This window comes from Liolophura sinensis, chromosome 6, assembly GCF_032854445.1.
Source record: "Liolophura sinensis isolate JHLJ2023 chromosome 6, CUHK_Ljap_v2, whole genome shotgun sequence".
NCBI lineage: Eukaryota > Metazoa > Mollusca > Polyplacophora > Chitonida > Chitonidae > Liolophura > Liolophura sinensis.
Genome location: NC_088300.1, coordinates 73,257,988 through 73,272,504, shown reverse-complemented (window position 1 = coordinate 73,272,504; position 14,517 = coordinate 73,257,988). Strand labels below are relative to the sequence as shown.

The 14,517-nt window shown below is 38.4% G+C and overlaps 1 protein-coding gene across 6 annotated transcripts in view; it reads left to right on the top strand.

Annotated features, from left to right (window-relative positions):
* Nucleotides 1-14,517, top strand: part of LOC135467777 (lymphocyte cytosolic protein 2-like) — a 78,306-nt gene that overhangs the window by 27,726 nt on the left and 36,063 nt on the right. For 3 of the 6 annotated variants that reach the window (XM_064745617.1, XM_064745618.1, XM_064745619.1), the window contains one exon: nucleotides 11,546-11,605. In XM_064745617.1, the coding sequence (XP_064601687.1) occupies nucleotides 11,546-11,605 (60 nt within the window). Of the gene's footprint in view, nucleotides 1-5,778; nucleotides 5,878-11,246; nucleotides 11,262-11,545; nucleotides 11,606-12,601; nucleotides 12,744-14,517 lie in introns of those variants that run through there. The other 3 variants (XM_064745620.1, XM_064745621.1, XM_064745622.1) reach the window with 3 other exon arrangements.

The following is a 14,517-nucleotide window of genomic DNA, read 5'->3' as shown; positions in this document are numbered from 1 at the left end:
ACACACTGAACTGTCTGATCTACAGTTTACATGCACACGTACGTGGGTTGTGATTTTATCTGTACTGATCGACACACATTGAACTGTCTGATCTACAGTTTACATGCACACGTACGTGGGTTGTGATTTTATCTGTACTGATCTACACACACTGAACTGTCTGATCTACACACACTGAACTGCCTGATCTAGTGTACATGCACACGTACGTAGGTTGTGATTTTATCTGTACTGATCAACACACACTGAACTGTCTGATCTACAGTTTACATGCACACGTACGTAGGTTGTGATTTTATCTGTACTGATCAACACACACTGAACTGTCTGATCTACAGTTTACATGCACACGTACGTAGGTTGTGATTTTATCTGTACTGATCGACACACACTGAACTGTCTGATCTACATTTTACATGCACACGTACGTAGGTTGTGATTTTATCTGTACTGATCGACACACACTGAACTGTCTGATCTACAGTTTACATGCACACGTACGTGGGTTGTGATTTTATCTGTACTGATCTACACACACTGAACTGTCTGATCTACAGTTTACATGCACACGTACGTAGGTTGTGATTTTATCTGTACTGATCAACACACATTGAACTGTCTGATCTACAGTTTACATGCACACGTACGTAGGTTGTGATTTTATCTGTACTGATCGACACACACTGAACTGTCTGATCTACAGTTTACATGCACACGTACGTAGGTTGTGATTTTATCTGTACTGATCAACACACACTGAACTGTCTGATCTACAGTTTACATGCACACGTACGTAGGTTGTGATTTTATCTGTACTGATCTACACACACTGAACTGTCTGATCTACACACACTGAACTGCCTGATCTAGTGTACATGCACACGTACGTAGGTTGTGATTTTATCTGTACTGATCAACACACACTGAACTGTCTGATCTACAGTTTACATGCACACGTACGTAGGTTGTGATTTTATCTGTACTGATCGACACACATTGAACTGTCTGATCTACAGTTTACATGCACACGTACGTAGGTTGTGATTTTATCTGTACTGATCAACACACATTGAACTGTCTGATCTACAGTTTACATGCACACGTACGTGGGTTGTGATTTTATCTGTACTGTACTGATCAACACACATTGAACTGTCTGATCTACAGTTTACATGCACACGTACGTAGGTTGTGATTTTATCTGTACTGATCAACACACATTGAACTGTCTGATCTACAGTTTACATGCACACGTACGTAGGTTGTGATTTTATCTGTACTGATCAACACACACTGAACTGTCTGATCTACAGTTTACATGCACACGTACGTAGGTTGTGATTTTATCTGTACTGATCGACACACATTGAACTGTCTGATCTACAGTTTACATGCACACGTACGTGGGTTGTGATTTTATCTGTACTGATCGACACACATTGAACTGTCTGATCTACAGTTTACATGCACACGTACGTAGGTTGTGATTTTATCTGTACTGATCTACACACACTGAACTGTCTGATCTACACACACTGAACTGCCTGATCTAGTGTACATGCACACGTACGTAGGTTGTGATTTTATCTGTACTGATCAACACACACTGAACTGTCTGATCTACAGTTTACATGCACACGTACGTAGGTTGTGATTTTATCTGTACTGATCAACACACACTGAACTGTCTGATCTACAGTTTACATGCACACGTACGTAGGTTGTGATTTTATCTGTACTGATCAACACACATTGAACTGTCTGATCTACAGTTTACATGCACACGTACGTAGGTTGTGATTTTATCTGTACTGATCGACACACATTGAACTGTCTGATCTACAGTTTACATGCACACGTACGTAGGTTGTGATTTTATCTGTACTGATCGACACACATTGAACTGTCTGATCTACAGTTTACATGCACACGTACGTGGGTTGTGATTTTATCTGTACTGATCAACACACATTGAACTGTCTGATCTACAGTTTACATGCACACGTACGTAGGTTGTGATTTTATCTGTACTGATCAACACACATTGAACTGTCTGATCTACAGTTTACATGCACACGTACGTAGGTTGTGATTTTATCTGTACTGATCAACACACATTGAACTGTCTGATCTACATTTTACATGCACACGTACGTAGGTTGTGATTTTATCTGTACTGATCGACACACACTGAACTGTCTGATCTACAGTTTACATGCACACGTACGTGGGTTGTGATTTTATCTGTACTGATCGACACACATTGAACTGTCTGATCTACAGTTTACATGCACACGTACGTGGGTTGTGATTTTATCTGTACTGATCGACACACATTGAACTGTCTGATCTACAGTTTACATGCACACGTACGTAGGTTGTGATTTTATCTGTACTGATCGACACACATTGAACTGTCTGATCTACAGTTTACATGCACACGTACGTAGGTTGTGATTTTATCTGTACTGATCGACACACACTGAACTGTCTGATCTACAGTTTACATGCACACGTACGTAGGTTGTGATTTTATCTGTACTCATCGACACACACTGAACTGTCTGATTTACACACACTGAACTGCTTGATGTAGTGTACATGCACACGTACGTAGGTTGTGATTTTATCTGTACTGATCAACACACACTGAACTGTCTGATCTACAGTTTACATGCACACCTACGTAGGTTGTGATTTTATCTGTACTGATGGACACACACTGAACTGTCTGATCTACAGTTTACATGCACACGTACGTAGGTTGTGATTTTATCTGTACTGATCGACACACATTGAACTGTCTGATCTACAGTTTACATGCACACGTACATAGGTTGTGATTTTATCTGTACTGATCGACACACATTGAACTGTCTGATCTACAGTTTACATGCACACGTACGTAGGTTGTGATTTTATCTGTACTGATCTACACACACTGAACTGTCTGATCTACAGTTTACATGCACACGTACGTAGGTTGTGATTTTATCTGTACTGATCGACACACATTGAACTGTCTGATCTACAGTTTACATGCACACGTACGTAGGCTGTGATTTTATCTGTACTGATCTACACACACTGAACTGTCTGATCTACAGTTTACATGCACACGTACGTAGGTTGTGATTTTATCTGTACTGATCGACACACATTGAACTGTCTGATCTACAGTGTACATGCACATGATGCATATCTGGGACATACAAAGACATTACACAAGGAAGGTTTAATGCTGCAGATGACCTCAAGTTTCGCATGTGAGTTACTGTCGTTCACTTTCACACACTCTGAGTTTGTGGCAAGATGACAGAAGAGAGTGATTAGCCTCTTAGATTTGTTGCAGTTATCACATTTATTAGGAGTTGGCACAACACAGTCATTAGCTTTATAAACAAAATGTTCCCTGATCCACTGTATACAGTTTTGCCCAGACGTGATAAAATTTCATCTGAGGGAGCTGGATTCAGTATTAAGAAATTAAATATTCATGTTAACGAAATATAGGCAGAAGCTGATAGTCTTTCAAATTACACCAGAATGAACAGGAAATGTTTAACTGCAGTAGTGCAAACGCACGTGTGTAGGTGTTGCTGTGATTGCAATTTTCCATCTTCATCTCATCTGCTGGTAGACCTATAGTTTGCAACTATGGTTTTGCGGTGCGCTAAATTCCACTACAGCTTTGTATACGGAGAGCCCAGCAGTTTAAAAGTGGATACTTGACAGGACACTCCACATGCATAAAGGTACTGGGTAGTCACACATAATCTCCCAAATTCCCATTTATGACAAAATAACAATAATGAAACAATCAACCTGTTGCAAAATGTATGTAGTAAAATTATTATCATTAAAACTGAGGAAGACCTGAGCTGTTGATGGTAAGAGCACAGGCACACTGCTCAGTGAAGCATGACGTTCGTAAACACTCAGAATAATCCCCAGACCACCCTCCATGATCTCCAGCAGCACCCAGTTAGTAAGAACGACAATCATTGCAATGAATCCTGGGATACACTTTCCGAGTCCCAGGGGGAAACTTTAGGTCATTTACCGTACCATACATTTTGCTGAAGTGAGAAGTGGAAATGATAACCCATGAGACTCGTATCATGATTTTGTGTTTTGGAATACATGTATGTATATTGGCGTCGTGCTGTCTTAAAATCAAATGTTTCTCTTTAGACGTCAGGGTGTTTGTCTGTGAAATATCAAAATGTAAATAACAAAAGAGATACACATGTACTTGTGGAACAACACTTTATCTGTGAAATCATGACAGTTCACCTACATGTATGTAAAAATAATATATCTATTTTATTCATCCCAGTGTGCGTATATGTTGAAACTGGCTGACATTGATGGTGATCAGTGTACCAACAGTTAGACTCTTACAGTGACCATGTAGTGACAGTTAGACAGTTACAGTGACCAATGTACCAACAGTTAGACTTGTACAGTGACCAATGTACCGACAGTTAGACAGTTACAGTGACCAATGTAGCGACAGTTAGACATTTACAGTGACCAATGCACCAACAGTTAGACTGTTATAATGACCAATGTGATGACTGTTAGACAGTTACAGTGACCAATGCACCGACAGTCAGACTGTTACAGTGACCTATGTACCGACTTTCAGACCGTTGCACTGACGTATGTACCGACTGTCACACTATTGCATTTACCTTTGTACTGACTGTTAGACTGTTGCAGTGACCTGTGTACTGACTGTTAGACTGTTGCAGTGACCTGTGTACCGACTTTCAAACTGTTGCAGTGACCTGTGTACCGACTGTCAGTCTGTTGCAGTGATTTATGTACCGACTGTTAGACTGTTGCAGTGATCTCTGTACCGACTGTCAGACTGTTGCAGTGACCTATGTACCGACTGTCGGACTGTTGCAGTGACATATGTACCGACTGTCAAACTGTTGCAGTGAATTATGTGCCGACTGTTAGACTGTTACAGTGACCAGTGGACTGACTTTTGGACTGACTGTTGGACTGTCCGATTTGAAATACATGTATGATAATAGCATAATAAGTAAACTAGGCTTGTTAAACTGAAAGTGGGTTGGCATTGGCAAGAAATACATATACATTTTAGATGATGTATATTTGTTCATGTACTTGTATGAATAGCATGTATAAGTCTTCAATAGTCCTGGTTCACCCTGATATTTGTTTTTAAATCATAACTTGACCTTTAGTATCCAAAATGTCAAAAACACCATGCACCCATGTTCTTATTTGCATTCAGTGTGTGAGAAGACCTCCTGTACATAACGATAATTAAAGATGAAATTTATGGTATATCTATATATATATATATATGAAAGAAAGAGACACACATGGCTATTGGAGTATAAGATATTGATACATTTTATGGTTTAGTCCAATTACTGTACCTTGAATGTCAATCTAACCTTGAATGTACTGGTAATTCATTGTACGGATATACTCTTTGAAGTTGGAAAAAATGGATTACCTGGGAATGTTTCTTGGGTCATTTTGTCATCATTGATGTGTTCATATATGGTGTCTACAGCAAGCTACATGTATGTGCCTCAAGTGTCTTAAGGATGCGTTCAGGCTTTATAATAAAGTGTTTGATGTGAAGTTATTTTGAGGAGATATTACCATTTCTGCGCAGTGAACTGCATATCCTTTAAGGACAGTGCAACAATACTTCATTCTGTACTCTAAAATCTGTAGTCTAAACTTAGCGTACTAGGATGTGTATTGCAGGATTGTAAAAAACACCTGTGAAGAATTGGTTTTATGCCGACTGGTGAAAGAACGTGTGTGCACCTGTTACCAGTGAGTTAATCATACCTGCTTCACAATGTCACTCTTAATTATTAGGTAGGTATAAAAGATTATGTATATAGTTTAAGCTAAAATTTTGTCTTTTAGTTGCATGTACTTGATATATACTGTGTTTGATAGTATTTGTACCTTTGCCCAAACAAGTACAGGTTCAGAGGCAAGTAGACAGACATGATAATCTTCCATTTTAAAACGGATTTCCATTTTTTATATTCCTGGCTTTCTTTAAATTAAAATTCCATTTTTTAATCATGGGCGATATTTTTTTGCAAATATTTACATTATTTACCAGGCCCCTCGCTAGGCGTTTTTGGAGGGGAAAAGTGCCCTTCTTTTATAAACCTGCATCTTGCTGCCTTTCTTAAGTAGATCATTGCGCCCTGCTGCCCTTCCTTCTTTCCAATCATTGTTTCAAACAATGAAACTCCGCCCACGAGGGTACAAGTGTCAGCTAAAACTCGCGCTGTTAGGCGTAACTGTCCTGCAGTCTGACCCGAGATATGTTGTTTCATTCTCCACAGTTCAGCATTCAGTTGGTCGTATCGCATAAGAAGTACTCTACCGGACAAATGGATAATGGAGAGTCAAAACATCGGCTTAGCATGTGTTTTAAGTGTTTTACTGAAGTTCAATTTGCCGTTATTTTCGTGTGTGTCGAAGCAAAAACTTATAAGCGTTATGCTGAGCAGTTCAAGAAGGGCAAAAAAATCAAACCCATGACAAGGCAGCCTGAGCTAATGGTTGCCACTCCATTACAACGTTTTTCGGGACTGCTGTATTGTGAAGAAATCAGTTGCGGCATTGCAGGGTCGTCGGCAGTCAATGTCTCATCCCGTGGTGTCGTACTGAGAGAGGGGTCTAAATAAAATGCTGTGGAAATCTATCTCTGCTGCATCAAGTATGACGTTGAAGTGAGACTTACATTTTCTTGGTAGGATATCCTCTTACTGTATAAATAATTCTTAGAACACTATTTTAAGATAGAACAGTAGAACTCTCAGAATCCAGACAAATGAGTAACTTAGCCATGGCTGAAAGTTTGGTCAGATACAGTATTTGTGTGAGGAGAAAAAAGCAATGCTTTTATCCTATTTAAGAATTTTTTACTTACATAGCGGTTTAATATAAGTTTGTATGTTGTAATAGCAAGATTAAATCAAATATAACTTTTTTATGGGTTTAACACCACCATAGCGGTATTTTTTGTGTAACCCGATAACCCCATGTTTTGTACTTTGTCAAATCCCGAGAATGTACAACATTGGGGGGATTTGAGGAGATACGAAACAAGGTTCAGCGGAATCGGGGTGGTGGTAAGTGTACCGGCTGGTGTGATGTATGACACACTCAATGTTGTTTGAAAGGTCATCTCTATTTAATATGTATATTTACACACTGCCTTCAACCAACAGCGGGGAAGAATACTTTACATTTACAGTAGCTGACACCATCATTTTACTGTACAGACTTTCATAACTTTAAAGGCATATAAGAAAAATCCCCTTCAATTTACATGAAAGAAAAAACCTTGCTTATGTCCTTTATATCTTGTATATGTCAGAATGCAGTGAATGTACATATACACATGCAGGACAAGGGAAGTAACTCACATTGGTAAAATGCAGACAGCTTGACTGTATACTTCTCGTTCATTACACGCGAGTCATATGTGATGCAAATGAAGCTCCTTGTATGATGGTGGTAAATCTAACGCAAAATAGTAAACTTCCACAGGCTTAAATGAATGGAAATGTTATTACATAAGAAAGAAAGCCTATACAAAATAATGGAGAATCAATTATATATACAGACACATATGTTATGACAACGAGATGATGTAGTTCTCCACCCATGCACATGTCAACGCAAAATTCCATCATATGATTTGGAATTATATGAATAAACATAGTAATCCATTCAGAGCTGACACTCCAGCTTCTAATACAAGTGGTTTCCCAAGATATGCTATTTGCTTTACCTTAGATGTATGTTGGTAACAAGAATGACCAGGAGAAGGATTTGTCTCTGTTTGCCAGTGTGTAGATGAAACGGTTGTAGAGAACTAGGAGAAAATTATGGGGTGTTGGTGTTAAACCATTAAACTGTGTTATCTAGTAATTGTATCAACGTTTCCTTAGTTTACTTATTAAATTGCATTGTAAAACTAATTATTTCTGGTTAGTTAATTGTGTATTTAGTATTTGTTACTCATAAACAAGTTGACTTGTATTATTATGATGATGATGATGATGATGATGATGATGAGGTTTATTTTTGTGTGTGAACTATGGAGAAGTGTAAACTTGGCCTAATATGTGCGACCTGATGTTCAGCTTTCAGAATCCGTCATATGAGTAAATCCCTTAACAAACTGATAGCAAATGCATGTACATGTAGCCAAATAGATGAAGAATATTTGATAATAAAACAAAGAGTATGGGTTTTAGTGAAAATTAAGAAAGATGTGGCAAAAAATATAGGAAAAATTTTTCGTGATTGACACATTTTGTATTTCTTAATAACCCTTTATTTTATACATGTTTTCCATCAGTGGTTGTAAGTATTCGGAAATGATAGGGACATACTGGGAAAACAAAACCAGCTCATTTCAAACATGGAAGCTAGTCGGCCATACCTGTGGGCTGGAAGTCTATAAAGTGCATACATGTCGAACATACCTGTGGGCTGGAAGTCTATAAAGTGCATACATGTCGACCATACCTGTGGGCTGGAAGTCTATAAAGTGCATACATGTCGACCATACCTGTGGGCTGGAAGTCTATAAAGTGCATACATGTCGACCATACCTGTGGGCTGGAAGTCTATAAAGTGCATACATGTCGACCATACCTGTGGGCTGGAAGTCTATAAAGTGCATACATGTCGACCATACCTGTGGGCTGGAAGTCTATAAAGTGCATACATGTATGTCCCTAACTTAATGAGTGGATGATGGATGCTGCTACTGAAGTATTCCTGTGTGTAGCATTTAATTGTAAGACATAAAAAGTATAGGAATTATGTATATTATGTATAGACATGTATAGACATGTATAGACATGTATTGATCACTTCATACTTCCAGTTTCAGCTTAGAGTGAGTGAGTACCTTTGGTTTAACGTCGTACTTAACAATTTTTCAGTCATATGACGACGAAGGAATCCTTAGTGTGCATGTGATGTGCCTCCTTGTTGCAGGACGGATTTCCACCACTGTTATCTAGTGCTGCTTCACTGAGAAGCCTTACCGAAGGCAAGTAAGCCACCCCGCTCGAGCCATTATACTGATACGGGTCAACCAGTCATTGCTCTGTCCCCTTCATGCTGAACGCCAAGCAAGGATGTTACATCTTCCTGTTTTCAGTTTCAGCTTGGAAAAAATGTGGTTAAATTTAATGTACATATGGTATTGGCAAAAAGAAAACTGCCTGCAAGTTTCACAACTTCCAAGCAGTCTGCATGAATGGTTTACAGCTTTTGCCTTGTTTCAAAGCAGTACGTGACAGTTGTTCAGCAACACACTAATATCGATAGTGGTATATTCAGATATATACAAGTCAAGTGACAACAAAAAACACAAGTATAAGTGAATATAGTTTAATGGTATGGCTGTACACATAGGTCTATTAATGCATGACAAATGTGTGTATAAGTAATTCATTTTCTTACAAAGAATTAGTGTTTTCAAATTTACACGTGGATAGGTAGAGGAATATTTTCAAAATATGAAATACATTTTATAGATTTTTATGCAAGATTTAGGGGGCAGTACGTATTCCTTGAAAATAACATGAAGTTTGAAACTGCAGTTGGAATATAACAGAATGTAGAAAGTTAAGAAGGTGTTTTATTATTTTTTTTTTGTGTTAATTCTCCTCACTAGGGGATCTTTCTCTATTTCTTCAAAAATATATATAAATATATATAGGACTGGGGCCTTAATCGCATGTCTTCATGCATATATTAAGGCTAAATGTGATTGCGCTCATCTTATAATAAACATGTTTTTGTTCCAATAAAAAAAATTTAATAAACTATAGAATCGATAATTGTGAAATTTGGGATACAGTTTAGGGACTCAAGATTAATTTATTTATTTGATTGGTGTTTTACACCGTACTCAAGAATATTTCACTTATACGAAGGCGACCAGCATTATGGTGGGTGGAAACCAGGCAGAGCCCGGGGGAAACCCACGACCATCCGAAGGTTGCGGACAGACCTTCCCACTTACGACCGGAGAGGAAGCCAGCATGAGCTGGACTTGAACTCACAGCGACCGCATTGGTGAGAGACTCCTGGGTTATTGCGCTGCGCTAGCGCGCTAACCAGCTGAGCTGCGAATATATTTTTAATAAGGGTTTTTTTAAGCACATATAAGCAAGCAGGCATCACACATCACACAGTAAAGTCAAATATTCCTGCATAATTTTGTATCCAACGTGAAACTGTAATAAATTTACTGATTAGCCAAAGAACTTGAGTCCGTTTCCAAATTCTGAAACACCGCCACAGTTGTATAGAGCCACCATGAACAGCGTGGCGGACTTCAGAGAAAGCAGTGTGTTGCATATACAAATATTAAAGCAAAATGTCGTATGCTCAAGAGGCCTGGTATAAACTTGAATCCCCTGTAACCAAGAGAATGGTGTGTATGCTGGCTGACCAAAACAGTTGGGGTCCCAAACAGTAAGCTATTAAAAGTCGAATTTTGTGCGAAATTCATGGGCAAGTAATATGCTGCAAGCCATAACAGACATGATGGTTTATAGGAAATCGGTCTGTATTTAGCATTAAAGCATTTAATGATCATGAGCCCATGGCCCGTGAACGTTGGCCTGATGATCACGTCACAGTGAGCGTATGAAGGTACATGGTCAGCGTATTGTATGCTGACCATTGGCTGACCATCAGCATATCCTCTGGCCACATTAGGAGTAGGATTGATGGTTAGGATCCTGCTGTACTGTACAATTTGGTGCCAATTACAAGTGTCTAGCTTAATTAAGTGACCTAGAAGAACAAACTGTCAAGATAAATAGCCGCAAAAATTGATGTAAAATTTCAACTGCTGCAATTTGCAGCTTTCTAGTAAAACTAGAGAGCACTCTCTGAAGTTGTAGTTTTAATATATTCCAAGCAAGAATAACATAGGCTTCCAGTTTCAGCTTGGAAGCTTAAAGGGAAAGAAAAAGCATCTGTCTGTGGAAACTGGCAATGATCTGTAATATTGTATGGCCAGTGGGTGCATGTGTATACAGAGACAAATTCATGCCAAGCTTTACATATATCATAGTCTGTAATATATGTAATTGTACTCTGATAGGTGTACATAACCAGGATATCCACATAGCATAGTGTTGACTTCCTGTTAGCTTGTCATGTGTCTGCTGTTACAGAAGTCAGTAGCACTCAGGCTGGTATATAATATATGTATATGGTGTATAATATAATTTATGTTGTGTATCGTATTTACTAGAACAGCTTCCTGTAAGCCAGGGTTTAGATGGGATTTTACACTATTTAATCGTGAAATATATTAACTGTTCACCAGTAGCCCATGTACTGTATACAGTATAGTCTTCCAGATTTACTGTGTGGTGTGTACATGTCATTTAATGGTGTTTAACACACTGAATAAAATGTGAGCAAATAAATATATATATATTCATCAGTCATATGAAATTTTGCTTTATAATTTCAGTGGCTTGAAAAATGCTCAGAAGAATGTGAAAGGGAGACCCACTGTGAACAAGAAGACTGTGTAAGTTGTATGGACATTGTGGTGTGGTTCAAATACAGGCAAAATCAGTTGTGATTCTCTAGTGGTAGGAGTTGCCTCTGCTGTACACGATAGATCTATTTAAGACCTAGGGCGTTCATGATGACTCCAGCAAGGTGAATGCAGACTTCTGGTCAGTTGTCAAATGTAAACCAAAACACTTGGACTACTTTTGTCATATACTCATCTCATACATCCTCTCTGAAAGGTTCTGTCAAGTCTGTAACAATAATGTAAATGTGATTACCGTTATGCGCAAGTAATGTTTTCCCCAAAAATGAATTCAGTATTTTATGTTTTGCATCATCAGCGTGCTTGGTTTTTTGAATGTCCTACACTACCCGGATAGTGTCCTAACTCCTGATGATGGTAAGATAAGATGCCGAAATATTGGGTAAAAATGAAACTTTTTTCAGAGTAATACTACATGTGTATTACGTGAAACTTACCATTGGATGTACTGGGTTATGTAACTAGTCGGGCAACACCTTTTGTAGACACATATTGCCGTTGTAGTTTGGGTCAGCTTAGGCTAGAATTGCTTTTTGGAACAGGGCCTTAACGAGATCTTTAGTGTTGTGCTTATTTCCTGTACAAATTTGAAATTGGATCTTAAATATCCTCTGTATACAAATAACATATAGAACTAGATAAAGGCAAATAACTGGGCAAGTATAGGTGATCACTTGAGTATAGGATATAGGGTATGTGCACACAAACTACCTTAGGCGTGGTTGCTTGAGTGCCCCTGCAGATGCTGTCTTAACTTACATGTTGGGAGAGATTTTCATAGAATTATTCATTATGTTTACAGTATGTACCATTATATATCATAATCTGTTCATTGGTAATTTTTGATCCTCGGGTAGCAATGGGATGAATGTAGATTCATGTGGCACGTATAGAGAAGTTACCTATATTTACACATGAAGCTGCAACTACCCATGCATAACACTTCCGTTTGGGTACCAGGTAAACCCAGTCTAGGATTGTATAAGGCATATCACCTGGAGAGGAGTACATATATTTAAGGGGGATAATTACGGTGATACTTGGGTAAAAGTTTTACCAAAGGCACACCTAATACGTGGTTAGGACAGCTAAGCGTAAGACAAAGAAGGTAGGTAAAGGTACTGCACAGCGTTGAGGGAAGCCATGAGAAGTACAGATCGTGTGTACATGTCTGTAGGTGTGTAGTAGCATTACATGAGAGTAAGATAACTCCTTGGCAGGTGTACCAGGTGAATGTGTGTACTTTGTTAGTCATGTTAGTGGCATTGGTCACTGATACTGTACATGTACATGACATACTTGTATCTAATACTCTGGGAAAATTCTCTCATTTGACGTCATTTACAGTACACATGTTACATAGTGTGAAAAGCAGCTTTTGATTAGGTGGGGCTGGGCTGTGGGGGTGGCACGTCGCTGAGCCCAGCAGAACCCCTAGCTACCCAGAATCAATGTGTCTACATGCATGTACAATACTTGTGAGACCCTCTCAGATAGAACGAATTAAGGGCTCCTATCAGAAGATAGTTAGCCATTAACCATTGAGTTCGCACCCACCCCTCCCATTGATTCAGGTATGTCCACTCTCCTGGTTCAAATCACTGGTTTGACTGTAGCTTTAAGTCAGGACATTTGTCAAGGTTAACTCCTGTTAACTTTACCACTGGCATATGTATGGAACATGCTATATATAAAACACCATTTAAAAGATAAATAATTCTAAAATATTTCCAAAAACTTGAACATTAGAACTAATTGTAAAAAAAGTGTGCTCAGAATGAAAATATTGTATATGCACACCTAAGTCTGCATCTTAAGGATTTGATCTTAAGGAAAAAGCAACAGGAGACTGAATGTGTACATGTACATATACATGTATATGGATAAAGTTTCCCACAGAGAGTTTAAAAAACAAACTTTTCTTATTTTGGGGATGTTTGGGGAGTTCAAAACAAGTGAAATCGAGCACATTGAGAAAATTAAAACAGTTGACTTGATATTAGTTTGTCCAATCTGCCACATTTTACTTGTACAACCATAGAACAAATCTGTCTTCGTGATGTCACATGAATACTGTTTTGGCTGCCGCTGTATGTTCATGGGGTACAAATGATACAACATCACTGTGTTTCTGGTTTCTGTATAATTTCCAAAATAACTAAGGCTGCATTAATTGTTGTCTTTTATTTAAAAAGTTTCCCATTTTTTCAGAATCTGATCATTCCATAAGAACTGACTTACCCAAAACCACCAACACCCACCCTGGGCAGCTAATATAAATGGAAAAGGAAGAGGAAATCTTCAGTCCTGCTTTTGTTTTAAATTTTTAAATCAAAGGCCCCATAATTTCTTAATGTTACATCACAATAGAAAGAAAACTTATCTTGCCCTGTTCAAATCACCTACATGTAGATAATTATGCTCAGCAAATGAGCGGGAATTGTCCATTGTTTGAGAATTTGACGCCTGCTTTGCGTTGTTTAGGTGATATGATAATGCTTTCTTACATGTAGGAAGAGTGTGAATGTACATGAATATCCTATACGTCAGTCTTTCTTGTGCAATTTAATAAGTCACTTGTTAAAGGAGAAGAAAGAAATAATTTTTTCAAATACCATTGAAAAGAGTATGCATTTCCTCGTAGGTGCATGCCATAAAAAAATTCTAATATGTACCTCAAGTTGATAAATCATAAAACAAAGTCAGTGCCAACATCCACTGTGGGCGACTCAATTTTGCTTAAGAACCAGTCCTAAAGTCTTCTCTGTTTGGAGGAGAATTGCCGTCGGAAACCGCCGAAGTGCAGTTCCTACATTTCGGGTAGAACTCTTCTTCACAGAAGGTAGCAAACAATTCAGTTTGTTTTCCGCTTGACGATTAGG